General features: G+C 39.5%; 1 protein-coding gene across 30 annotated transcripts in view; it reads left to right on the top strand.

The window, feature by feature from the left end:
• NRCAM (neuronal cell adhesion molecule) overlaps nt 1-27,351 on the top strand; it is a gene marked incomplete at both ends in the record, with an annotated part of 64,236 nt that overhangs the window by 22,184 nt on the left and 14,701 nt on the right. For 5 of the 30 annotated variants that reach the window (XM_080926782.1, XM_080926789.1, XM_080926776.1 and 2 more), the window contains 15 exons: nt 3,200-3,343; nt 5,398-5,509; nt 6,867-7,033; nt 7,130-7,277; nt 9,187-9,311; nt 9,681-9,710; nt 11,350-11,451; nt 12,889-13,086; nt 13,184-13,254; nt 14,079-14,304; nt 14,772-14,887; nt 16,353-16,557; nt 18,242-18,364; nt 18,964-19,140; nt 20,553-20,588. In XM_080926782.1, the coding sequence (XP_080782908.1) occupies nt 3,200-3,343; nt 5,398-5,509; nt 6,867-7,033; nt 7,130-7,277; nt 9,187-9,311; nt 9,681-9,710; nt 11,350-11,451; nt 12,889-13,086; nt 13,184-13,254; nt 14,079-14,304; nt 14,772-14,887; nt 16,353-16,557; nt 18,242-18,364; nt 18,964-19,140; nt 20,553-20,588 (1,980 nt within the window). Of the gene's footprint in view, nt 1-3,199; nt 3,344-5,397; nt 5,510-6,866; nt 7,034-7,129; nt 7,278-9,186; nt 9,312-9,680; nt 9,711-11,349; nt 11,452-12,888; nt 13,087-13,183; nt 13,255-14,078; nt 14,305-14,771; nt 14,888-16,352; nt 16,558-18,241; nt 18,365-18,963; nt 19,150-20,552; nt 20,589-26,453; nt 26,571-27,351 lie in introns of all 30 variants that reach the window. The other 25 variants (XM_080926803.1, XM_080926788.1, XM_080926795.1 and 22 more) reach the window with 11 other exon arrangements.

Genomic DNA, 27,351 nt, shown 5'->3' on the forward strand with positions numbered 1-27,351 from the left:
TATGTCAGAAACTAGTATCTGAAAATTGCTCTACTTAGCACACGTGAGGTAGATAGAGTCCAATGCCTTCGATACTGAAGAAAAGTGGCACCTGTAGCTGCACATAGTTTTGTTTGTGGTTGATGTGTATTGTTTGTGGTTGATGTGTATTGTTTGTTTGTGGTTGATGTGTATTGTTTGTGGTTGATGTGTACACACTTGGGGAAATTGTCCTTCTAGCTTTACCCGCTGAAGTTAAGGGTCATGTTAGTATAACTTTAAAATGTTCTATCTTAGGGTTAGGAATAGAGCTTAGTAGTTGAGTGTTCGCCTAGTATATTTAAAAGCCCTGGGTCCACCTTTGCTAACTTAACCTTGGAACACACAGTAGGGTGATGCTGAATACATTCACATTGTTGTGCAACAATCCTCCAGAAGATTTTAATCTCATAAAAATTGAACTGTATACTAGTAACTGGAATATGGTTGTGTAGTTTTAAGAACCTATAAGTTCAGCGATATGAGGAGCTTTTGTCCTGTGGGTAGACGGCCGTTCTAGTGCACCACATCAATAGTGGGGAACAAGTTTATCTGAAGCCTCAGAGATAGTGCTCTGCCCATTCCTCCTCCAGTGCACACAGTGAGTGAGTAGTCACATGGCAGGTTGGTGGACACACCATCATCTCAGTCTAGGTGCTCACCTGGGGTCCAGGTGAGAGTTACATGCCTTCCTTGATTTGATGTGTCCAGTAAGTTCTCAAGTATGATCTCCTTAATATGGCTTTAATTTAGCCATGAGGAGCTTTTGTCCTTGGTCTGATAGCCATTCTAAGAGTTCAGGTACTGTGTTCTGCCTGCGTGTCCCACGTGTTACTTTTCTTTAGTGTCCAGCATACCCTCAAGATGTAGTCACGGTGAGCACATGGTGACACCAAAGACCTCCTGGGCAGCCCCAACACTGAACACCAAGTTCCAAGCCCAGGTGTTAAGAATAACTCACAGAGCAGAAGAGGCCAGAGGTCCTACTCTTGTTTCAGCATGCCTTGGTAAGGCAGTAGACATCCCCACAAGTGTTGTCCATCAGAAAGACCCAATGCTAGAAGGCTTTGGATCCAGGATAAGGAACATGGCTTTCCCTGATGAGTACCTCACTCTCAGATCCATGGATGACTTTTGTAGCTGAAGGTCACTTCCTGGAACAATGTAACATCTGTTCTCTACTGTTATTTACTGATGCAGTCTACACCCTGTTGAAGGAATTATGACTTCTATTTCTATTATGTTTGGAACAATGTTTTCCTTAAGGCATTTTGAAAAATTTTAATCAGTAATTATGGATGTAAGCTAAAAGTCAATTCAAAGTATCTTGACATACCTTATCACTAGCAGAATAAAAATATTTCTAAAATGATTTCACTCCATAGCCATTGATTGTGGCCAGACTTTTGAAGACTAATTTTGTAAGACAATTATGCTGACTTGGGAGTAAGGGCATTAATTACTCCCTGAGAGCTAGCTCACAAGTTGAAGTTTTAATAATCCTTGGAGGGTAATAACTTGTCTTCTAATTCACTTTATAATACATTGTTTGAATATTCTGATTGGAAACATCTAAAGGACAGTTGGGCTACAAGTGTAATAGTCAGAATGTGAAACAGTTAAAATAATGGACCACAAAAATGTCTGCATCCTAATCCTTGAGACCTGTGAACATGTCACCTTATGTAGCAAAGATGGGTTTTGTACGTGTGAATAGGAGCTTTGTGATTCTGGAGTATCTGCTTAGGTCCCACTTTCATCACAAGAACCTTCATACGTGCTATGCCCCTCCTGGCTGTAGTCAGGGAGAAATGCGATTATGGAAGAATGAACAGGATATAAAACAACACTGATGGCTTTATGGTGGTGGGGAAAGAAAAAGAAACTATGGGCTAAGAAATTAAGAATCCTCCAGAAAGCAGAAGGAACAAAGGAGTGGATTCCTCTGCAGTATGCAGAAGAAACCTGGCTTTCCTGAGACTTTGGTGTTGGCCTGGTCGGATCCTTATCAGGCTTTCAGCTTGGAGAGCCAGGAGGTAGTGGATTCTGTGTAGGTTGAAGATAGTAGATTTGTCATAAAACTGTAGTGGTAAGAAATTATCACAGAATGAATGAGCAAAATTCTTGGGTGTGTAAAACAGAGGTGAGTAATGATAGCTGGATTTATTTTTATCACAGTGAGTTAATAAGTCAGAGGTGAGCCAGATACTTTTATTTCAAAGTGATAGTGAAGTCTTAGTACAGTGACAGATATGTCTTTGCTATAAACCCTTTTCTCATCACCATAGATATAGAAATGTGTCTAGAAGTAAAGGGCTCCTCTCCTGGTTGCCATCTGCAGTTGCAGAGGGAGGGGTAGTATTATTTACTTTGATTTTGATCATCATGCTAAGGTAATTTACTCTTAAAATAATATGAGGTGATGGTTCCCTCCACCCCACATTTAGCAAATCTGTGTCTTGGCACAGCACAGTACAGCAGTTCTATGTTGTTTGCCTTGCCTAGCACTAAATCCTCACACCCTGTATTACCCAGCCAGTTTCATCCAACTTCATCATGGATCAGCCCTGGTTAGAACATGTTTTATGTGCTTAAGGGATTTAGCTGAAAAGGGTCTTTAAGAGAAATTTTATACAACCAGTTTCTCCTTCAGCCCCAGATGTGTGACCAGCAGGAAAGTGGATATCCTCCTGTTCCTGACTCTCACATTCCCTTTGCATACCTTTACTTATTCCTTTATTTCTCTTAAGGACTAGGTCCTCACTGGGGGCAGGTTTGAACTAGCCAGCATATTCTTCCATTTGATGAAAAGCTATTATTCCCTCCTTTGGATAATTAACTTGCCTCCTTTTAAATAACTGGATTTTTTTTTTTTAATAAACATGGCAATGTTTCCCTGAATTTAATATTCTTGCCCAACTTGGGCTTACTTTTTATTCAGTCTTCAGTGTTAAGGAGCAATCCTGCCATACAATGCTAAGTGTGCATTATTGCATATTTTTGTGCTTATGTGTGTCAACTAAATTCTGCCTGGATGCTTTGCCTTACTGATGCATATACCTCGATCAGCCTGTATTTACATCCCATTTATGTAATATATAGAGATCTCAATATTTACATATTTAACATATATCTTTTATGCAGTAAGAAACTGATGTTTTCTATTTTTATATTCAAACAGTTGCTCTTGATGACCCCAGCCGAAAAATAGATGGTGATACCATTATATTTTCAAATGTTCAAGAAAGCTCAAGTGCGGTTTATCAGTGCAATGCCTCTAACAAATATGGATATTTACTAGCAAATGCATTTGTAAATGTGCTCGGTAAGCTCTTCCTTTATTAAAAGCATGGGAAGTTAAATTAATGACTGCTGTTATTTTCTGCTTATTCAGCAAAAATGCATTTTGTCTTTGCTAACTGCAATGCGTAATGCTTTAAGCTACAAAGAATATACAAGGGTAGATAACATACAAATTTGCCTTAAGGGTGATTTGTGTGTGTGTGTGTGTGTGTGTGTGTGAGTGTGTGTGTTCTTGCAATTCTTTCATACAGTTTTTATATGGCCAGTTCTTTGCTTCAGAAATAATCAAACAGGCTGTTCTGTTCACTGGTAATTGGACTGTTAAATCCTTCAAAAGGAAAAAAGTGTTTGTTCCTTCAACAAGCCCACACCTCCTACACCTTCCCAAACAGTTCAACCAACTGCAGACCAAGCATTCAAACATGTGAGCCTACACCATTCTCACTTAGCACTACAGAAACTGACAAGCTCAAACACAACTTCATGATTTCCACATAGAGAACTAAATGACTACTCATGATGCTTGTCTTCTAACCACGTCACAGATGCATGTTGTTTCATGTGTAAAAAGATGGCCAAAAACCCTGTAGGAAACTGATGGACTCAAGTATATTATACATTGGTTGGTTTATGTGAACACTACATCTCTCTTATTGGGTAAAATTACAAAAAGCTACATTGTTAAAATTTATGTAAGAATCATTCTTGTGGCAAGCAGAAATTATGCTCCAATCCTTTCAAATAGTATGTTGCTTTTCTAAATAAAACTAACATAAGGAAGCCAAACAACAGTCCTCATTTTCCCTCACAGTTGCCCAGAAGCTCAGCGATTGAGAAACTGGTGAAAGCTGAGGAAACAGATTTGGTTTCTGTGTTTTCTTTTCATGATTTACTTCTATTAAATCAACATCTTTAGGTTTCACATTTCAGTAAGATCAGTGCAACATGCACCACTCTGAGACTCACACAGTGTCTTTCAGATTCATTAGTACCACAAATACAGGACCCTCTTCTCCTTTTTAGAATATTTATGTATTTTTATGTCAGTGTATCTAAGTGAGTACCTGCTGTGTGTGTGGAGAAGTCTGCAGAGGCTAGAAGAAGGCACCCAGTCCTCTGAATCTAGTTTCAGGCAGCCGTGAGCCCCCAGATATGGGTGCTGGGAACTGAACTTGGGTCTTCTGGAAGAACAGCAAGTGTTCTTAAGTGCTGAGCTATCTCTCAAGTCCCACTTCCTCTTCTTTTTTTAAGGCTGAAAGCATTTATGTATGTCTGTCTGAAAACAGGCATTCTAACAGGTATGAGATACATCACTGTGGTTGACTTACTCTTTATAAACAGTGATCGTGATCTTTTTTTCACATCTCTGTTGGCCCCTTGTGTGTCTCTTTTTGAGAAATGTGGATTTGGGACTTTTGCCCATTTAAACAAATCTATTTTTTTGAAGTATTGGATGCGTTGAGCTTATTGTATAGTTGTGTATTAGTCTCATATCAGGCATATGGTGAGCAAATATTTTTCCTAATCCATATTTTTTTTTCTGGTCACACTCTTCACATTGTTGCTTCCTTGACTGTAAAGAGGTTTTTGGTCTCCTTTGATTTTCAGAAATCACACTTCCCATTCTGTATTATTTTTTCTGCCTTTTCTATGTGTCTCCAATATTCCCAATGTTGGGTCCCGAGCCACAATGGGTCAGTCACTAAGCAATGTCATTTTTCCTGCCAGACATTGTGCTGTTACGAAAATGATTAAACAGCTGCATTCTTTCACTACAAGATAGCCAGTGTCATGAGGTACACATAGCCGAATCAATAGCTAAACAGCAAAGACAGAGAAGTAAATCAGTGAATGAATAGCTCTCAATAATATGTGGAACATACATTAGGAGACAAAATATACATGTTTTGTCTATGTTGAGTGACTCTACCCTGATGTCACAGATGCAGGACTCATGGGAAATACATCACTTGTACTTTACCATAAACTTTAATGATCCTAAAACAAAATGTGATAAGTAGACTGTAAAACTAAAATGTATCTAGTGTTCACTGTACCTTTTAAAAAATATTTTAGCTGAACCACCTCGGATTCTCACGTCAGCAAACACACTGTACCAGGTCATTGCAAACAGGCCTGCTTTGCTAGATTGTGCCTTCTTTGGGTCTCCTATGCCTACCATTGAGTGGTAAGTAATGGCTTTATTTGTTTTTTAATACTTTATCATAACTATGCTTAGTTTTAATCCAAAATCAAACAAAAAATACAACACAGAGACTAACATATTATAGTAGATTTAATCTTTCTCAAATGTTTACTGACTACCCACTCTGTGGGTATAATACATACTTTCACATGTGTAACTACCAGAATGTTCTATTAACTGCATGTAAAGTATTTTTAAGATTGAGGGCTGCAGTTTTTCACAATGCCATGGGCATTGCATGGAACTCTTTGAATAGTGTCTGAAGGACAGGTTAGGAAACATGTTCTTGATAATAAACTTGGGGATGAAGAGTTGACTCAGTGGTTCAGAGTACTTGTTGCTTTTGCAGAGGACCTAGGATTGATTCTTACTACCCAAAGGCTCTTAACCCTCAGTACCTGCTCATTTACATAAAATAACAAAATAAATATAAAATAAATCTACAAATAGAAAGCTTTGATCTGGAAAAGAGGCTGTGCTTTTTTACCTCCCCTCTGACCACCCACTTTCGGATACCATTCCTGGGAGGAGTCCTTAGGATGGTGCTAGTTTATTTGCTTTAGAAGAGCTAGACAGGCCAAGGGGAGGAGGGGCAGCTGCTGAGAATGTGTGAGGAACAGTTGGAACAGATAGGTATTGATCTTTGGCTACTGAGAGGAGACTGCAGGCTTGGGGTAAAGGGAAATCTCTCCAGGCCCAACCATAAACACAGAGAAGAGAAATATAAACAGACAGACTTCCTAGTGAAGGTGGGGACATTACCATTTAACTCAGATTGACTGTCTGTCCCCATTCGTCTGCCTCTACTCCTCCCACCTCACACAAGTTTTCTTTCCATTGCCTGAGCACTTATTTGCTGGTCCTACTTTTAGAATATAAATCCCGAGTCTTACAATCAAAATGTCTTCAAAATGTCATCTTACAAATGGGGGAAAAGCATATTAAAATATACTCTTATTTTTGCCTATTTTGTCATCTGTTCAAGGGTAAATCTGTAATGTCTTTATTTAATTAGGCATCTTATAAAAATTACAACCCACAATATTTAGCTGTTCTAATTCTGCAAACTCCATTTATTTTTGTGCACTCCTATTTTATGTACTCTTCTTCCATTTTCCTCTGATGTGTCAGAAGAATTGCTTGAAGAAAACCCTTCAGGTTTGAGACAATGCTTTCAATCTACTTGAAAAGTGAAATCTCGACAGATGTTTCCATGTCCACTTTATAAATGAGCAGAAATCTACCCTCTGTAGTCATTCAAAATATCTTTGACCTTGCTGCTTGTTGCTGGCCACATTCTGTGTGTTTTGTCCTCACTCTGGTGCCTTTTGTAACTAAGGTTTAAAGGAACCAAAGGAAGCGCTCTTCATGAAGACATTTATGTTTTACATGACAATGGAACCTTAGAAATTCCTGTGGCCCAAAAGGATAGTGCAGGGACCTACACCTGTGTCGCTAGGAATAAATTAGGGACGGCAAAGAATGAAGTTCACTTGGAAATCAAAGGTAAGGCATTGTCGATGAGACGTTTTCAAGCACTATATGACCTGGAACAGATTCTCCAGCTTTGCCAAAATGGATAATGAGAATTGTGAACTTTAGATCCAACCAGGATCATTAAACAACCCGAATATGCAGTCGTCCAGAGAGGGAGCACCGTGTCCTTTGAATGCAGAGTGAAACATGACCACACCTTAATCCCCACCGTTATGTGGCTGAAGGACAGTGGAGAGCTGCCCAATGACCAAAGGTATTTCAAGAGTCCTTCTTTCCTCTTTCTTCTCACCATACTTGGCTTACCAACATCATGTTTTCAGTGCTTGAAGTAAGCTGTCCACAACATTAGGAGGTCCATATTTCCTTCCTACTGTTAAACTAGTTAGAACTAAGAGGATTTGAAATGAGAGCCTGAGAAGGTTGGGCTTTGGGTGCTGATCTCCTTTGAGATTTGGGATGCAAAACTCCCTCCAGGTTTTGGACAACATTCTTGGTTGTATAATTTTAATGTTGACATCTCAACACATGTTTTAATCTGCACTCCACAAAGAAGCAGAAATCCTATCTCCATTAGCAGGAATTCACCCAACTCTGTGCCCATACTTTAAACAGTACTAGTTTTGGATATCTATCTATCTATCTATCTATCTATCTATCTATCTATCTATCTATCTATCTATCTATTTATCATCTATCTATCTATCTAGCTAGCTAGCTAGCTAGCTAGCTATCTAGCTATCTATTTATCCATTCATCTATTTATTTTTTTAAAGTTAAACCTAACAGTTGCAGAAGGAAAAGAAATAAACAACAAGTAAAGTATTTAAAGAGGCACATTCAGCTCTGCAGTTTAGAATAGGACAAAAATCATGGCATTTCTATCTGAGGCCCTCAGGTTGGCCTTGTAAAGATTCTGACCACTACAGTAGTTACAAGTGATACCCAGTGCTAGGACTGTTGTGTTCTGATAGAGATGGTTTCTGTGGTTTTCTTGCTGCTGATTTAGCCTGGGAGGACTAAGTGGTACCCTGTTGCTTGCTAATGACCCCACAATAACTTTCTGACCTTTCTCTCCATGTGCTCAAAGCTCCCTTGCAGGAGCTTCATCTCGGCAATTTTACATATTAGATCTGAGGTTGTAAAGAGAAGAGAACATAAAGAAATGACCATCAGGTTAGGTCAGCTGAGCTTTGACCTGAAATTACTTAGAAGACAGTTTACAATGTCTGCAGCCTCATTGGGACCACACATGAATTATGCATGCATTATACAAGTAACTTCTAAAACACTCTTAGTAAAGAATGATGTAGCTATGAGAAAGATCCCAGTGTTTTTCATAGTTTCTGCTGTGGGGCTTTATACATGTGAGAGAAAACAAAACAAAGCAAAACAAAAACAAAAAAAATCCCAAGAATTTTCTGCAGGAAATAGTACCTTGTTTAAAATTATTTTAAAAATAACCCCATAGCCCTTAGTGAAGCAGTCTAGTTGAAGTAAACATGGAGTCATCCCTCTCACCCCAGAAGAGGAGCAGTAACTTTTATCAGCTTTGTCTGTTAAAATTAAGTTGTTCAATTAAAAAAAAAATTCTTTTAGGACTGGAGAGATGTCTCAGCAGTTAGGAACACTGAGTGTTTTTCTAAAAGTCCTGAGTCAATTCCCAGCACCACGTGGTGGCTCACAACCATCTGTAATGGGATCTGATGCCCTCTTCTGGTGTGTCTGAAGACAGCAATGATGTGTGTGTGTGTGTATACATGAATCTATATATGAATATATGTATATATATATGAATATATATGTATATATGAATATATGGATACACACATAAAATAAATCATTACAATTTTGAATTGGTATGCCATAATTGTACATATTCACAGTGTGCCATGTGACTTTTGGCCCCATCCTCAGAGGGTTACTGTAGCACCTCCTAAGACTCCATGAGCCTGACTGAAAACCATTAGTTACTATCCCTCCTACTCCAAATGTTTTTTAGGTTTGTTAATTGCTAAAGTGATCTACAGTGGTTCAGTCTAATTGCTGAAGTGTTTATCGTCTTTCTCTCTTATCGAGTTCACAGAGATGGTTGCCTGCTGGAAGGCAGATGTCAGCTGTGTCTAGTTGTCATTTCAGCGGCTCTGCATGTGTTCTGTGTACAGGTTCTCCGTTGACAGGGATCACCTGGTGGTGTCTGATGTAAAGGATGACGATGGTGGGACCTACACGTGTGCAGCCAACACAACGCTGGACAGTGTTTCAGCCAGCGCTGTGCTCAGGGTTGTCGGTAAGAGCAAGAACAGATACAGCATGGCCAGGCTCTCCATATTTGGTGGGAAAGAAAATTGTAGAGACTGAATATTTGCTAAATTTTCATGGCTACAAGGGTGAGTGATTTTCTTCTTCCAGAGAAGCCTTTAAGGAGACAATTTCCATATAAATATGACATTTATTAAAAAAAATAACTAAGAAATGTAACCTCTAATTTAGACTTGGAGGGGTTTTGTATTCCTAAATTGTCACTATCTGTCAGTTTCATACCCCACAGCTAAGGAGAGAGCTTAATGAAAAAAAATAATATTGTGTTGCTTTTGTCTTCTTCTATGTTTCCACGACTAATTTTGATTAAAATCCTTTATATTAATGTCCTTTCTAGCTCCTACTCCAACTCCAGCCCCCATTTACGGTAAACTAATGAGCCTTCTTTTTCTGTCTTCTGTCAAATAATTTCCCATTTGCAGACATTGCCTTCTCTTCTCTGCCACATCATTGCATTTCTTTAAAGAAAATGGCTGCCAGTTTATCTTGGGCTTCATTTACCATAGTCAATTATTTCTCATAACGTTATAGAATATTGTAAGGTTAGACTATTTTGCTCATTGTATTTCCAATTGTTTCAAATTATTTTATTTGCTATTATAAAATTATTTCATCTTATAAAAATCCCCCTTTGACAGATTCCTTGTATGGTATGGTAGCATAAATAATTCATCGCAGTCTATCATCCACATTTTATAGAATGAAAAAAACTGTTTCTTAGAATCATTCTGAAAATTAGATTTTCTGGTCTCTTAAAATGTGTTTAGGAACTGGGGAGATGACTCAGTGGATAAGAGTGCTTGCTGTGAAATCCGTAGTTCAAATCGCCTATGCCAGTATATAAGCAGAACCCGGCAGTACATGGAGTTACATGCCTGTAACTCCGATGCTGGGGGACAGAGACAGGTAGATCCTAGCATACATCAGCCCCTGTCCTCTGTGCTCTCTCACATGGCATATACACAGAAACAAAGGCAACACGCCAATAACGATATTAATCAACATTAAAGAAATATGATTTTGTATTGAGATTCCATTTCCAAGCAGTGTGCACCTAATGGACACCATTGATGTTCCACGTCTGAGAAACTTACTCATTCTCTGTTGAAAGAAAAGCCACCAGGGAATGAACAAAAGAAGGGGCCTAGCAATGTCCCATTATTTTTCTGAGTCTGGAAAAAAAAATCAGAAATTATGTCCAGAAACATTTTTATTCAGAAAATTCATTTGTCAAAAAAGCGCACAAATGTCAAACATAATTTTGTAGCACAATATCAGCTAGATTGTACATACTCACTAACCATTTCTAGAAAGCCTGCCTCCTGTGGTCAGGTAACACTGCCTTACTGAAGAGAAAAGAAGATCCCATGTATTTATATGTCCTCTAGTCTCCCCAGAACTCAGACCGTTCTAGAAGCAAATTTATATATTTTTTAAGTCTCAGAGAAGAGAGTTAACTTTAAAAGCACCATTGCAGGGGGCAGCCTTGCTTCTCGGTGACCTCGGAGTCACCGAGTTGTCTGAAAGTAAGGACACCTATGCATGCAGAGACCTCCCTGTCCTTACAAGGCTGTGCCCAGGTGCCTCCAGATCGAAAGTTCTCTGTGTCTCAGAATACCGAAAATCCTCCACACCGGGCATGCCTCTTTCCTGCGTTTGTCTCTGAACCCTGACTGTTCACTCTGTGTTATTTCTGCCTGTGCTCATTTCTGCTCGTGAGAGGACACACACTGAGCTTGCTGAAGGCATGCTCTGCTTCAGTGGATTTAGCAACCCCCGATTTGGTGTCTCTTGCCAAGCAAGCAAGCAGAACTTTGTGATGGGTTGGCTTGGGTGTGCAGTGTTTTCAGCAACCTCAGCTGTGTGTGTTTCATTTCCATTGCATGTTCAGTGACCAGTAAAAGTGATGTCTCTAAAGTGTCCCTCTGTACACAGTATCACAGATGCAATAAAACCGACTTTCGAAAGAAAAGACAGTTAACCATTTATGTGTGTTTGCTCCACAGATGTCCCGAATCCTCCCTTTGATTTAGAATTGACCAACCAACTTGACAAAAGTGTTCAGCTGACTTGGACCCCAGGCGATGACAACAATAGCCCCATTACAAGTATGTGGTGGTTGGTAAACCCAGTGGCCACTCCTGAAGCAGTATCTCTAACAATTGGATGATACACTGCTGAGGTTCCCTGGAAATCACATTGAATGGCATACCCTTCATCACTGCTGTTAGGACCAAAGTATGATGCCTTTGAGAGATGGAGCCATTCCTGGTTATAGCTTCTGGTACAACTAATCAATTCCTGAAGACGTTCACTTGTGTTTAAGAGCCTTAAGGATCACCTTATATGTCTCCACTGTCCTAGTTAGGGTTAGGAAACACCGTAACTGAAAGCAACTTGGGGAGTAAAGGGATTCTGAGTTACAGTTCCACATCTCTGATCATCATAGGAGGAAGGCAGGACAGAAACTCAAGCAAGGCAGCAACCTGGAGACACAGGCTGATACAGGGGCTATACAGGGCTGCAGCTTGCACCTTAACTAAGAAAATTCCCTACAGGCTTGTCTACAGCTGGGCCTTGTGGAGGCCTTTTCTCAGTTGAGGCTCCTTCCTCTCTGATGTGTCAGGTTCACATAAAACTACGTTGCACAGACACAGTAGATGCATCTTGAAATGAATGTTTAATCCACTGCATCGCATGACACTAACGTCCAGACTAAACACTGGGGGAACTGACCTTTTCAGACCCACAGTTTATAGTAGAACTGTTTAGACACAGTAGGTTCTTATCTTAACATAGGTGCTTTTCTTCCCGCTGCTCTTGCCTACAAAATGACACATTCAAAAGTGTCAGTTCCTCACTTTGATGACACCAATGGAGGGAAGCAAATCAGATGAGAGATCAAAGCATTTGGATAGAAAAGGATTTATTAAACCGGAATCTGATAGGCTTCAAAGCTTGATGCAGAACATTCCGCGGTGCGGGTGCATCACGTGTGGCTACATATGCCTCACTGGCAGGCAGTTAGCTTGTTTGCAACTAGGTTGCATCAGTTGAAAATCATGCAGCAATGTGGATTCTTTTGCATGTGTCTTTATACCACATGGGTAAGCACATTTGCTCAAAATCAATTGCTAGAAGTACAACTCCTCAAAGACCGCATATGTTAAAAATTGTTAGATATTGTCAATCGTCCTGTATACAAGTGCATCAGACAAAAGATGTTAAATATTTGTTGCTGTCCATCTTCCTGGTGAAAAACTGCCTCTTAGCTGTATTCACTGTAGTTACTTCTTATGACAATAATTGAGTATCGTTTCATATAATTAAACTTCAAATTAGAATATGTGGATCAGGTCTAAACAGGCTCAGCACAACAGGAGAAAATGCAAAATATTGCACGTACCTAAGTACTGAATATCCTCATAGTTTTTTTTTTTTCCTTGTAAAATCACTTGTGTCTGAGTACTCTTTCCTGGCAGCATGCTCTTCCACTGACTGAATTCATTGTATTGGGTTTGTGTTATGTGTGGTGTTGTGGCCAGAATTCATCATTGAGTATGAAGATGCAATGCATGAGGCAGGGCTGTGGCGCCACCAGGCTGAAGTTTCTGGAATGCAGACCACAGCCCAACTGAAGCTGTCTCCCTACGTGAACTACTCCTTCCGAGTCATGGCGGAGAACAGCATCGGGAGGAGTGTGCCGAGCGAGGCATCAGAGCAGTATCTTACAAAGGCCGCAGGTAAGACTGGAGCACACGAAGCCGATGTGAAACAGGAGGGGTTTCCATGCCTTCCAGAAAGGTGAAGCTTGCTTATGTGGGACTGCTTCACTTCTAGAACCGGATGAGAATCCCACTGCTGTGGAAGGACTAGGGACAGAGCCCGACAACTTGGTGATTACATGGAAGGTGAGCCACGAAGCCTTCTGTTTTTTTCCATCTTTTGTGTACTGAACAGTATAGGTTGCTTTACAATAGTATCTGAGTTCATATTCCTCTTGACCCATTGTGGAAAACAAACTTACCTGCAATTAGAAGCAACTTTGTATAGTAATTAAGTAGTTCTATCTCTGTGCCCAAAATGGACAGGTGAGAATTGCAGCTTTGGTAGTTGTAGCCAATTGCCAGGTACCTGTCAATCATCCGTTTGATGGGACAAATGACACAGATGCAGAAGATTGAGGGAACTAATATATAGGAAATGCTTAGCAGTATGCCTCACAGGACTGTATGCTGAAAAAATGCTAGCTAGCCATTCTCATCATCAGAAAGACCATTTGGAAGATATGCATCAAATTAGTCTCAGTAGTCAAATTATTACAGTCATTCTTACTTATAGTGTCTGTGTGTCCTAGATCTGAAAAGTTAATCATTAAAATCAAATTATTTATTTGTATAATGTTAAAACCTTAGATCTATGCACACACATATGCATATTTATATGCACACATGATAGAATAGACAGACCCAAAATTTTAATAGAGTTTGTAAGTTTCCGTCTCTAGGTGGAAAATGATGAGCTATGACACAAACAGGAATATATAAAGTAAATCTAGATAATTAAAACATTTGAATAGTCACCCACACTTGAGAAAAGGGAAGAGGTCCCTAGAGGCGTGGGCATTTAAGAGCTTACATTTTAGTGTTACAATATCCACTTACTTATGTCTAGGAACTGGACTTTCTTTTCCTGTAAAAGGCTGTGTAGTCATTCTGTTTGGCCTTTTTCATAGCCCCTGAATGGTTTTCAATCCAATGGGCCTGGCCTCCAGTACAAAGTGAGCTGGCGCCAGAAAGATGGTGACGATGAGTGGACGTCTGTGGTTGTGGCCAATGTATCCAAATACATTGTTTCTGGCACACCAACCTTTGTCCCATACCTGATAAAAGTTCAAGCTCTGAACGACGTGGGCTTTGCTCCAGAGCCAGCTGCAGTCACGGGGCATTCTGGAGAAGACCGTAAGTGCCCCCTGCCTATCTCATTCTGATCTTGCCTAGAAGGACACAGCTCCCAAGGTACAAACTGAGGCTATTTCCAGAGCCTAGCAAGCAAGAGGTAACAATCTTGTTGCTTATTCCCCTGCATTTGTCCAGCCTACCATGTGATAATCGCGATTCAGTACCAGGGAAATAGCTTGGTGGTAGAGCATCTTTCTAACATGTGTAAGGCTCTGGATTCCAAATCCAGAGCTTGCGGGTCTGGGGAGTGAAAGTTCACAGTATTAAACTTGCTTTCATAGAGTCAGGTGAATGAACCATGAAATGTCAACTTTTAATGGCCAACAATCTGTAGGACAGGGCTCTCTAATATAGTGTGGATTGTGCTTCGAGCCCAGGCTATTTAATATTGTGACTTTTTTGCATGAAGTAAAAAAAAATATCACAGCTATTTTCATCATCACTATCTTTTCTTGTCTTCTCCCTAGTTCCAATGGTGGCTCCTGGAAATGTGCGTGTCAATGTGGTGAACAGTACCTTGGCAGAGGTACAATGGGACCCAGTACCTCCGAAGAGTGTCCGAGGACACTTACAAGGCTACCGGGTAGGTGAAGGAAACACTGTGTTCTTTGCGTTTAGCAGACCATGGTGAAGACCACTTGTCATATATACTATTTTAGATTAAAATTATGTGGTTCATCTGTTAATGGACTTGTCAATTCACAAGTTTATTTGTTCACTGCTTCCGGCCACACCTAAAGAATTCAGCTGCAATTGACTTGAGATCTCACTTATCCAGGGTGATAAAATGATGCCTTCTCTGTACTTCACAGGTTTCCCACCTTTGTACAATCTTCTGGTGACTGAAAAGTATATGTGAAACAAGGCAGACTGATGTTTTTTTAAGAACTAAAATGTAACAAATTCATCTTGTTTAACAATAATGTGAGGAACACTAATAAATCAGATCATACTTTAAGACTGTATTACATATCTGAGTCATTTTTATGATCATAATTATCTTTATTTTAAAAAAACACAAAAGATTGCTAGATGTATTTTTAGTCATATATCTAAAGAATCTAATGTACAGTTACATCACTACTTTGATTTGACACTGACCCCTAGAGGATTTTTTTTGCACTGCACCATACTCCTCCCCACTCTCATCATAGTGACCAGATTCCGTATATGAGTTTATCTTGGAAAAAGTGCCTTTAGATTCCTAAGAAACTTTCAAGAAAATGTAATATACAAAAGTTCTTGCCTTTTTGCCAAAGTTAGGCAACACCTTTTTATCTTTCCAAAACCTATGCCTAAAATGTAGAAAGCACTTTGAATTAGATGTAGTGTGTCTTAATAAACTAATCTGAGACTTGCAGTATAGGGTCATTATAGTTTTGAAAGAATTCATCACTAGCCCATGGGCCAGTGGTACTACCACAACAGTAATAACAAAAGCCTCCTTAGGGTGAAGATTAAATTAAGTAATGTGCTGTATGTGTATAATTCTACAAGAGCCTATAAACAACAGGCAGCAACATTTATACAATAAAATACATCTACATTTATTATGTCATTTTTTTCTCATTCTGGGAAGAATCAAGTGAATTCCATTCTGTTTCATTCATTTCATTTATAGTCATCCAACAAAATAGTGAAGCACCGTGTAGACGGAAGTGTTGTCATTATCTCTGGGCTTCTGTCCCACTTGTCTAAGAACCGGTATCCATTAGTTTTATGAATAGTCATGTAAAATGCACCAATATATATTTCTGAACACCAGCAGTTGAGCCTAAAATAGAGAATGGTGTGTATGTGTGTTCACATCTCTGTACATTCTCACACGTCCAAAGGATGAATGAGAAGGGAGATGCCCAGGCCACAGTGGATGTGTAGAGGTCAGAGGACAATTTAGTAGAGCTGGTTATCTCTTCCTACTTTTATTGGATTCCAGAGATTCAGCGGGGTTGACAAGCTTTCATAGCAAGGACTCCAGTGTTTTGGTGTTGTAATCATGATTATACTGACTTCCTGTGCATCCTTGACTTTGGTTCTTACCACTTCAGATTTACTACTGGAAGGCTCAGAGCTCATCTAAAAGAAACAGACGCCACATTGAGAAGAAGATCCTCACCTTCCAGGACAGCAAGACTCATGGCATGCTGCCAGGGCTACAACCATACAGTCACTACGTTCTCAATGTCCGAGTGGTCAATGGGAAAGGGGAGGGCCCAGCCAGCATGGACAAAGGTTTCCACACTCCAGAGGGAGGTATGGAATGGGTGTGTCCCTGGGATCAAGGCGCATGTGGCACATCCTGAAAGGTTTTGTACTACAGAAGGCTGTCCATCGAGAGAATACTGTGGAAGCAAAACGCATGATTCCCTTAAAATTGTCATCTTCATTTACGCTATCAAATACATTGCTAATGTAGTGTGGGAGTCGTCAGCTTTCTGAGCTGAGCCACCTTTGGTATCTTTTCTAAGTGTCAGTAGCTCCCTCTGGAAAGTGTGTTCAGTGGAAGGAAGAATATCCCAAAGGAAGATACTTCAGTGAGTTGGCGCTGACTCACGTGCCTTCATGACTTCTTGTATCTTATAAAGTTGTACTGAATTAGAAGGCTACAAGTCTTACATTAGGTGTGAGGGAGCCTGGAACCCCAGCACTTAAGATGCTGAGCCAGAAGGGTTCTTGCAACTATAATCTCTCACCAGTGAGGTATCCTTTGGATAACTCAAGGGGTCATAGAAGAGATAAATGGAATTAAAGACTAAAAGGGAGGCAGGAAAGAATAGTCCAAAGCTACAAGCTATTAAAAAGCATTTTTCTACCAAATGTAAGTTGTATAGCTAGGATGAGAAAAGAGATGCGGCAATGGGAGGGGGCCCACATCATGCATGATATTGGGTGCCGTGTGTGCTAACTTGTGAGGCAGAAGCTCTTAGTCTGGTGGTCCCTTCAGGATCTGCTGAGACATTTAAGGAATACCATGATCTTTCTGCAACCACACAATCACGCAACACGTTAACATATTTTTTTTTTTCTAAAAAGAAGAGACCTATGAACTCTAGAAGTGAAGAACCAATTAGGTTAAAGTTTAGAAGCCGGTGGCAGACATGATTGCAGGCCTGGGCAAAGGGCAGGAGGAAGAAAAGAAGCAGAGAGGATGAAGAAATTAATATGACTGAGGAAAGGGTTTGATGCCAAGATTTAGCATCCCAGGAGATGGGAAAAACAAGAACTCCAAACTGACTGTCTGGTTTGCAGCTAGATGAAGGATTGTGCTGTTCTTAACGGGTTTCTGGGGAGTATGGCAGAAAAGGCAGCATCCTGGAGGAGATCAGCCCCAAGCCTCTTAAAGATGGAAATGAAAGAGTAGGCCTATTTCCTCTGATAATTTGCCAGCCTCTTTCCAGAAGACCTGAAGCCCTTGAACCTCTTCCATCCTGGGGTAGGGTAGCCAACATATGGGGCTCTTGTCTTTTACTTTCCGATCCTGAAAAGCTTTGAGCATCTGAGATAAGCACAGCTCAGCCCTTGAGCATCCCGGCCTGGGCCCAAAGCCCATCCGGTACTTTGTGGAGACACCTGATTTGTTGGGGGAAACAGTATTTAAGGGGCCAAAACACAGCAGCTTCCTCTGATGCTCTCCCTTAGCAACCAGGTTGCTTTTACAAATTTCGTGAAGTGTGGCCTGCTTTAAAATAGTCACTTCCTAAAAAGGCAGTCTATGTATTTTGAGAAAATGATTTTAGTGAATTTAAATGAAAGTGGTTTTAGAAAAACAGATAGGAGAAGAAAATAATTGTTTCTGCCACAGATTTGTGTTCATATATTTTTAGCTAAAACAAAAAAACCAAGCTGAAAACCAAACTTTAGATCAATTATGTAAATAGAAGTGTGTTTACTTTGAAATATTTTTAAAAGTGTGTTGACTGTTTGTCTTTATTAAAAGTCCCCAGTGCTCCCTCGTCTTTGAAAATTGTTAATCCTACACTGGACTCTCTCACTCTGGAATGGGACCCACCAAGTCACCCAAATGGCATCCTGACTGAGTACATCTTAAAATATCAGCCCAGTAAGTCATCACAATAAGGAAATGTTGGATTTTGAGCAAGTTCCTGTTGTAAAATGCAAGCTGGTTATTTCATAATATTTATTTATACCTTCAAGTACTATTCCAGAAAGATCTTCAGAGCATGTCTATTATGAAAAAGTAATGTATATGTTATTAAAAATTAAGGTCTATTTAGGATAATACAGGTTGTTAAAGTGTGGTCATGAAAAGAGGGAGGGGGTAGTGGCTTCCTATCTTTAGGTTAGAAACTATTATCTAGCAACAAAAAATAAAGAAGTTTCTTGGCCAAAGGATGACAAGAGAAATGTTTGGAGTTATCAACAGTATCAAACTCTATCAGCTAAGACAGAATGAAAGCTGCTATTATCATCCAACTGTAAAATTTTCATAGTGTGTACGCCAAGAGGGGAAAACTTCCACTTGTTTATATTATACTAGAGGCTACATTTTACCACTAAATGGTGCATTAGCCAGTGCATGAGAGGGATGTAAAAGGATTGTATACCAGGAGCGACATTTTTGGTCAAAGCAATGATTTGCAATAGTATTTCTATGACGACTAACGGGTAATGTGCTTGTACATCATTTCTCACTGACAGTTAACAGCACACATGAACTAGGCCCTCTGGTAGATTTAAAAATCCCTGCCAACAAGACACGCTGGACTTTGAAAAATTTAAACTTCAGCACTCGGTACAAGTTCTATTTCTATGCACAGACATCAGTGGGATCAGGCAGCCAGATCACAGAGGAAGCGATAACAACCGTGGACGAAGGTAAGAAGGGTATGTATAAAACCCATATAATTACAAATATTGGAGAATTTTAAAAATATTGAAAATTTATTCCTTCTCTTATGGAATATTCATCTTACCTAATGACTTACTTACTTTTAATTCCTCATTCCAATGTATGTAAAAATCGGTTATTTTGTTCAGCTGTTTGGGCATTTAGTTTTTCAAGTCCATATGAAACTTCTAGACTTACATCAAATATTGGCATAGGTGGCTGAAAACATGGCTCAGCGCTCAAGAGTATGTACTGCTCTTGCATGGGCCTCAGGTTCAGTTCTTAGTGCCCATATGGTGGCTCACGACTGCCTGTACCACCTGTTCCAGAGGACCTGACGCAGTCTCCTGGCCTCCACAGGCACGTGCAGTGCCGGTGATATACATAAATTCATGCAAATAGGCACACATAGCATCAAATAAATCTTCTAAAAAACATTAGAGTGGGAATGAGAAATAGCCATATTTATCACCCGAGTTCAAAGTTTGCTGTAACTTTTGCCTGTACACACGTCTACATATATATGTTTATGCATTGTTCTACTTCTAGTCTTGAGTCACTAGAAATAATTTGCTTGTCTACATATTGATTTAGTATTAAAGAAATAAAAAACGATTATCAAATACTGCACCTATTTTATGCTTAGACATAAACACTGTATTTTGGTATGTCATCTGCAGAGAAAGCAAACATGCCCCGGTAAGCTGAATATTTTGAAAAACATTTTAAACTTTTTTGATTCAGTGAAAAGGATCAAGAATAGTATAAAATGAAGCCAAATAGATAGCTCAGTAGTTAGAACATGTTTTGTCTTATAGAGCGCCAGATTCAGTTTCCAGATGAGGATTCACAACCACGCATAAATCCAATTCCAGGATAGCTGATGCCCTTTTCTGACTTCGGTGGGAACCAGTAATTCATACAGCACACATACATACATGCATACATATATACATACATACATACATACATACATACATACATACACACATACTTACATTCATACATGCAGGCAAAACGTAAATAAGATAAATAAATTCTAAAAGTATTTTAAGTATTGTGAAAGATGTTCTGGTTGTGCATGTCTCTAAACTGTAAAATTGCTTAAGGACAATTCATACTGATATTGGTTATCCTCAGTAGCTTCTATAGCATATGAAATTGAAATTTCTTTCAAATTTCTATGGATCAAAACATTCTAAGCCTTCTTAGAATAATGGGCCTTAAGTAATGTTTATATTTGGTAAGTTTTGGGACAGCCATAGATTGTCCCTGAAATAGGCTTTATTTTTCCTGCATGCTTTAACATTTTAATAAGTGCTTTTTAATTAAGTGTACATGCTCATGGGTGTGTAACATCTAACTATACAGTGTCCTGTTTCTGTTTCCCTTCGTTAAGCTGGTATTCTTCCACCTGATGTAGGTGCAGGCAAAGGTAAAATAATTCATCTGCATGACTTTCTACTGTGTGAACTTGGCAATGTTAAATGTGGGGAAGTGCAGCATGGGTAAACGGAGGAGCTCAAACATGCCCAGAACCACCAAAAAGGAGAACTGGGCGGATCATGGCTTTAAAATGATTTTTTACATAGTTTTATAAGCAGAAAGTCACATTTAATTCTCCCTAATTTTTTTTCTCAAGACTTATCTCTGGTGCAAATTTTAATCATAGATTGTAAGAATATGATTTTGGTTAGATCAGATGGGACCAAAACTGTGGATTTGTCACAGATCTTCCATATGTCCATGCCACATATGAGGAATTCAAATCCTGGATGAGAGCATCCTGTGAGAAACAAAGCAGCTGAGCTTCCTGTAACCATGTGACCCAGCCACGGCATCCTTATACTCAGTAACATTACAGCACACTGTACTTTCCACCGTTAGTGCAGTGATACCAAACAACATATCTGAGTCTCTACAAGAGTGTTTCAGTCAGCCTGCATTGCCTGCTCAGCAGTCTCACTCCACCCGCCTTTACCACGTACTGCTCATGTCCCCTCTTCCTGAGCTGTAGCCAGTGGTCCTCAGTGGATGGCATCTGTTCTTTAGTTTTGACTGAAGCTTAGTTTAGTCCCCATGTGTCCTATATGCTTGCTGGAAGGATATTTTGTAACTTGTAATATTTTTTTTCTACCTGTGGCAATACCAAAGAGCCCCCATTCCCATCTCTGACCTCTGGTTATTGATCCACCAGAGTCTGCTTTTCAAGAGCAGGTATGTGCCTGCCTCTAAAATAGTGAAGTGACCAGAGTCAGGGCTTGTCCTGGGCTATGAGAGACCATGTGAGTGTGAACAGAAGTGAGGGAAAAGAACAAGGGAGCTGGGAGTCGTGTCTTGAGTGTGTCCCCTCTTGTGAACTTAGTACATCTTTTCAATCTTCTTAGAAACTCTGCTTATATCCATAGACCGGATGCATTACAAAATGCATATAACATCAATTTTTAGAGTACATGAACCAAAATTGTTGTCATTTTTAGTCATCCTAAATTATATGTATGTCTAAGACTTAAGACAACAAAGTTGTAGCCGTTCAATACTTCTGCCCTATGTAGACTCACTGTGTTGTACATGCATTTCTCTTCTCTGGCATAATCATCACTAAAGTGCTGGGTAATCTTAGAACAAGTTATGTTATGTAAGTTTAACTCAGGAATTTCACTGAGAGCCTAGCTGCCTCTCCTGTGTGGCCAGCATGTCCCTGCAGCTATGGCCAGTGACTGCAAGAACCTATGCCTCCCAGGAGCTGACAGTGAAGCAAGTTTGAACTCCCCACTGGCTTGTCATATTACAAGACAACAAATTCTGCCTTAATTAAACTCAAACTAAAATAAATCTTTATTGAAAGATTTTTTTTTTTGTTTCTCATTTGATGTTACTAAATTCAACTGTGGGCAATTAATGAATATTAAAAAAAATAAAGGTAGAATGTCTAAAATTAAATTAAGTCCTTAATATAAGATCTAAAGGGTTTCAGATAATAAAGGAAGTAATATTTAAATAAGAAAATGGTGAATCTGACCTTATTTTTATATTTTAATAGTGCATTAAGTGCTGCTTACATAAAAGAATGCTATTTTACCATTCATAATTCAATATAGTTCATTATTCTGAATTTTTCTTCCAAGATATTTTTTCCCCTTAATCTAACGATGATGAATTAAGGTGGCCAGCTGAGCTCTTCTCAAGTCAGACTGGATACTGAAGACACTGGCTTGCTCATACTTAGTGTTTTTCTGCCATTTTCTCCAGAACCACTGAGTTGAGCATACATAGATCTTTAAGATCTTCAGGAGTTATTCTGATCCATTTCCTTGTCTGATTCAAACCATCAATATTTACATGAGAATTATCTTGCTTGGCAGCTCATGTTCCATTTCTTTAAGTGATCTCAGGGTCTAGGGCTCTGGGAGCTTGCCTGATGAAGGTTTATCTATGAAATGAAACTAGACCAGAGCCAAGCAGATGTGGGGTTTCGCCCCCAACCCCACCGCTGGCAGATCTCTATCCCTGTATCCTAAAACTTTGACAATGATGCCATTGACACCAACCACCAGAGCAGACTTGTATCCTACTTAGTTGATACAGGAATGTGGAGAAACTAGTAAGAGACAAGTCTACACTCTGCTTAATTTGCAGCCACCGTGGTCACTCCAGGACTGGCGAAGCCCCACTGGGCAACAGCCAGTGCTGGGTCCCCCCTGAGATCTGACTCTCACTAGATTGTTTTTACCAGATCCAACAAGTTAAAGCTCATGTTTAATGTTCTTGCCTTTATTTGCTCTGAACAACAACAACATCCAAACCTGCAGAAATGCATTGGAACACTCAGTGTAGCAGGTGATGGTGTCTCCTTGGCACAGACAGCACAAGTTTTTACATGGCACTGTGCACCACAGAAGTAAGACAAGGCTTTGCCTTCCTCATGGCTAGACTGTGGCAGCAAGATGCCAAGCCAGTGGTGGGAATGAAATGTGACATGAGCATAAATGAGGAGGACATTTATTTATTATTATTATCCAGCGGGGTCAGGAAAGACTCAAGAAAGTCCTCACAAAGCACTGGTTCTTGATGACCAGTTTTCTCCGGCAGGTGAGTCTAGGTAGAATTCTTGGCCAAAAACAAAAGCAAAGGCCAAGATTGGAAAAGACACAAGGTTTCCTGTTAGAGCTTGCAGTGTACTATGTGGAGAAAGATGCCCTTGAGTCATGCCTAGAGCCACTTGGAGGTCAAAGCTCTTAGCGGCCACAAAAGCCTGTAGTCAGAGGTGAATCGTTGTGTTGGAACAGGGAAGTTTTGTAGTTTAGGAATGAAACATGTGGGTTACTGTTAACATCGATGAATGTCTACAGAGAGAGGTTTATTGGGTTGAGAAGTAGGCAGGGAGACCTTTGGGGAAGTCAGGATTAGAGACAGTACTGAGAGCCTCTTGTTGACTAGCTGGGATGTCAGGTGCTCAGTGAGCAAGAATGTGTAACAAGGGACAGCTAACAAAAATATTATAATTTCCCATTGTAAAACTGACCAAACAATATAACCTGAAGAAACTGAGATCTTAAATGGGTACAGGGAAGAGAAAGCTAACTACAGGTGTGGTGAAACAGCAAACTTTCTGCCCTGTATTTCTGTCCGACTGCTTATATTCCATATACAATTAGACTTTTCCTTCAGATTCTAGTGTATTTCACATAGCATAATGACTTCTGGATTTGCTATGCTGTAAATAGGGCTGCCTTCTTTTGTAAGCCACAGTGGTATTTCTTCCCATATATGCCAGCTGTCACGATTTGCTGATCCGTCAGTGGATACTTCCTTAGTTTCCCTGTCTTGAGTCACAAAGATGGATGGCCTCAGTGAACACAGGAGAGCTGGCAAACCTTCAGACACGAATTTAATTTCAGTACAGCTGGAAAGAAAAATGGAAGTGTCAAAACAATCCAAAGAAGAAACACTAGGGAGTGGCAGAAAATAATATTCTGAGACGCACTGTTTTAGGGCTGGCTAAATGACTTGTTGGGTAAATGTACTTGTACCCAAGTTCAAGTCCCGGAGCCTGCATGGTAACAAGAGACAACAAATTCCCCAACTTTACAGCTTGTTCTCTCCTACACACACACACACACACACACATACACAGACACACACACATACACACACACACACAAGACAGAGAGAGAGAGAGAGAGAGAGAGAGAGAGAGAGAGAGAGAGAGAGAGAGAGAGAGAGAGGGTGAGAGAGAGAGGGAGAGAAGAAACAAATGCATGTAAATAAATTGTTAAACATTTTAACCTCTTAAAAACTAAAAACGAGATGCTACTTTGTTAAAATTATTTTGCTATGGCCCTGCTTTCTGGGAACTTCTGTAGTTACTCCAAAATTAACTTCTCCAGGTTTATAATGTCACAATATTTTTTTAAAGACATGATCTAATGTATTCTAAGCCACCCTTGTATCTTAACATGACCTAGAACATGCTGTGTAACCAAGGGAGATCTTGGACTTTCTACACTCCTGCTTTTACCTCCGAGTTCTGGGCTAGCAGGAGGGTTCCACCACACCTGGTTTTATACAATGTTGGGATCAAACTGAGGCCCATGCCTATCAGACAAGCACTCTATCAACCAAGTTCCAAAACTAGAGTCCAGAATTTTAGAAAGAAGTTTGCTGGTAGGTTCTAGGTTTTAGGTAGTTCCCACACTTACCCATGTAACTCTTTGTCTTGGCTACATTCTTGCTCTTGTGCCCTTGAGAAGAAAATCTGGCAAAACTAAAATTCTTTCTGTGTAATTCAGTAATCACTCTGTGCTCTACTATTCCTTTTACACACCACAAAACAGCACAAAATATGCTTGTTATCCAGTTCTGTTTCGCAGGTCAAGTGGACTTTTTATCTCCTTTAATATGCCTTCAAATTTTATCTTTATTGTTTCTTTGTATACAATATCATACATTGGTGCATTATCCACCTCTATTCACCTCTCTACTGTCCCCCTTCAATCCCACTTCTCCCCACAAATCTCTTGATATACCTCATTCTGATTTGAAGAAAGGCTACTTTATTACATGGCATTCAATTCTAAATTATATAACTCTAAGCTATATTCTATCTGTCTGTTTATCCATCCATCTATCCATCCATCCATCCGTCCATCCATCTGTCCATCCATCCATCCATCCATCCATCCATCCATCCATCCATTCATCCATCCATCCATCTATTCATCCATCCATCCGTCCGTCCGTCCATCCATCCATCCATCCATCCATCCATCCATCCATCCATCCATCCATCTATCTATCTATCCATCCATCTATCTATCTAATCTAGATTATAGAAATAATTTTAGCATCAGAGGGAACTTCTCAGTGCTTTCAGATCTCATAACCCGTACATTTCTGTGGAGTGCCAAAAGGATCTTACCATGTTAGCTTAACTACTTCTCATGTTTAGTTGATGCTATAGAGTAGGGGCTGAAAGAAATAGCCCATGGTATTCAAATAATACTTCTAATTAATTTACATGTACTTTTCATCAATTGTAAGCATATGGAAGGCATTATATAGACTCTATAACTTGTATTTATAAAGGCTAGTTAGGTTGTCATATACTGTTAGGAAATGCTGTGTAACTGTCCTGCCCTGGGAATTAGTAGGTCAGCTAGTTACTGCTCCTTCTATTTCTTCTTGACCTTTGGTAGAGAGTATTTGACCACAGCATTTGCACCTGTTCCTTCAAGATCCCCGAACTATTCAACATCCTCTAATGTGTGAGTTTCTCAGCTCTTCAGATTCTCAGTCTGTGACTGAAAACAGGTCAGAAGTCACTATTGTGAAGAGTATTCATTCTCCCACCCATGTAACTTTTCTGAATACCTGCACTGAGAAGCTAAATGAAATGGAAGGTACCCAAAGTACCTAGACATCTCTGGTCCACTCTAATGGCTCTTGTCCTCAGGACAGTGACTCAGTCCCCATTGTCCATCAGCAAATGAAGATGGCGATGTTTCCTGGGGCTGGATCTGATGGAAAGCAGTTTATATTACTCAGAATACATGTACTAGAACGTGTAACTTTGATATCATACACCACCACTTTTGATTAGTATGTTTTAGTAACTGGGGCCATTTTTTTTCCAAAACAAAAGCGAAGATACATGGACTATAAATTTTTTATAATAAATTCTCACATCTTATTTGCACAATTTTAAATAACTTTATCTTTCCATCTGTGTGTTTGGTGCTGCAAAATGATTGTTTGTTTTGTTCTGTTTGTTTCTCTGTTGTGTATTTATTCCGTGCAGTAAATCCCAGGATCAGCAATGTCACTGCCGCAGCTGCTGAGACGTATGCCAATATCAGTTGGGAATATGAGGGACCAGAACATGTGAAGTTTTATGTTGAATATGGTGTAGCAGGCAGTAAGACATGATTTATTACCCTGCTTTCAATTTGGGGGACACATTTTAAGAGACTAAAAAGAATGTTTAGGATTTACTATGGACCATGTTGAAAAGTAATTTGATCCTACCAAGAGAATCAGTCATGTCAATAAAAATCACCGTGAACTACGTTTACGTGCAAATAAGGCAACTTTTGTTTTTCAGTTTGGAAGTTCTAGCAGTAGAAATCAAACTAATATAAAAGAATTAATTTTGCCCAATGAACCCAGCAGAATCTTATAAGCTAGTGAAAAAATTGAAAACCGTGGGGCACTGATTTTGTCTTCGTGTTCCCATCACAGCCACATCTCCTGGAAGGTGCAGGCAGCTTGAGTTTTCAGTGACTCGTGAAAGCTCCTCCCTTCCTCAGTGCAGTGTGCCCTACATATCACAGGCTGAATGACCAGAGAGTGTTCGTGCAAATGTCGAGCACCATCTGACTAGGAAGTCTTTATGAATCAAATACATACTATTGCAAACAGTTATTCCTTAAAGAAAAGAACCTAAATCTTAAAAACATTAAATTTATAAGTTGAATACACATAAAGACATTTAAATTTAGCAAAAGATTCATCTAAAGAATCTTTATAAACAATTCATTTTGTCGTTCATTGAAACTACTTAATGTATAATAGTTCTTAATGAAAACATCTTGGAAGAAACTCAGCCTTTTCATGAACCAAGGAGCATATAAAGTTATACTTGTATTAAAAAAGAACAATGCCCACAATGTGGTAAATGCATTAGTGTGCACTCTAAT

This window comes from Micromys minutus (genome assembly GCF_963924665.1).
Source record: "Micromys minutus genome assembly, chromosome: 1".
Classification (NCBI taxonomy): Eukaryota; Metazoa; Chordata; class Mammalia; order Rodentia; family Muridae; genus Micromys; species Micromys minutus.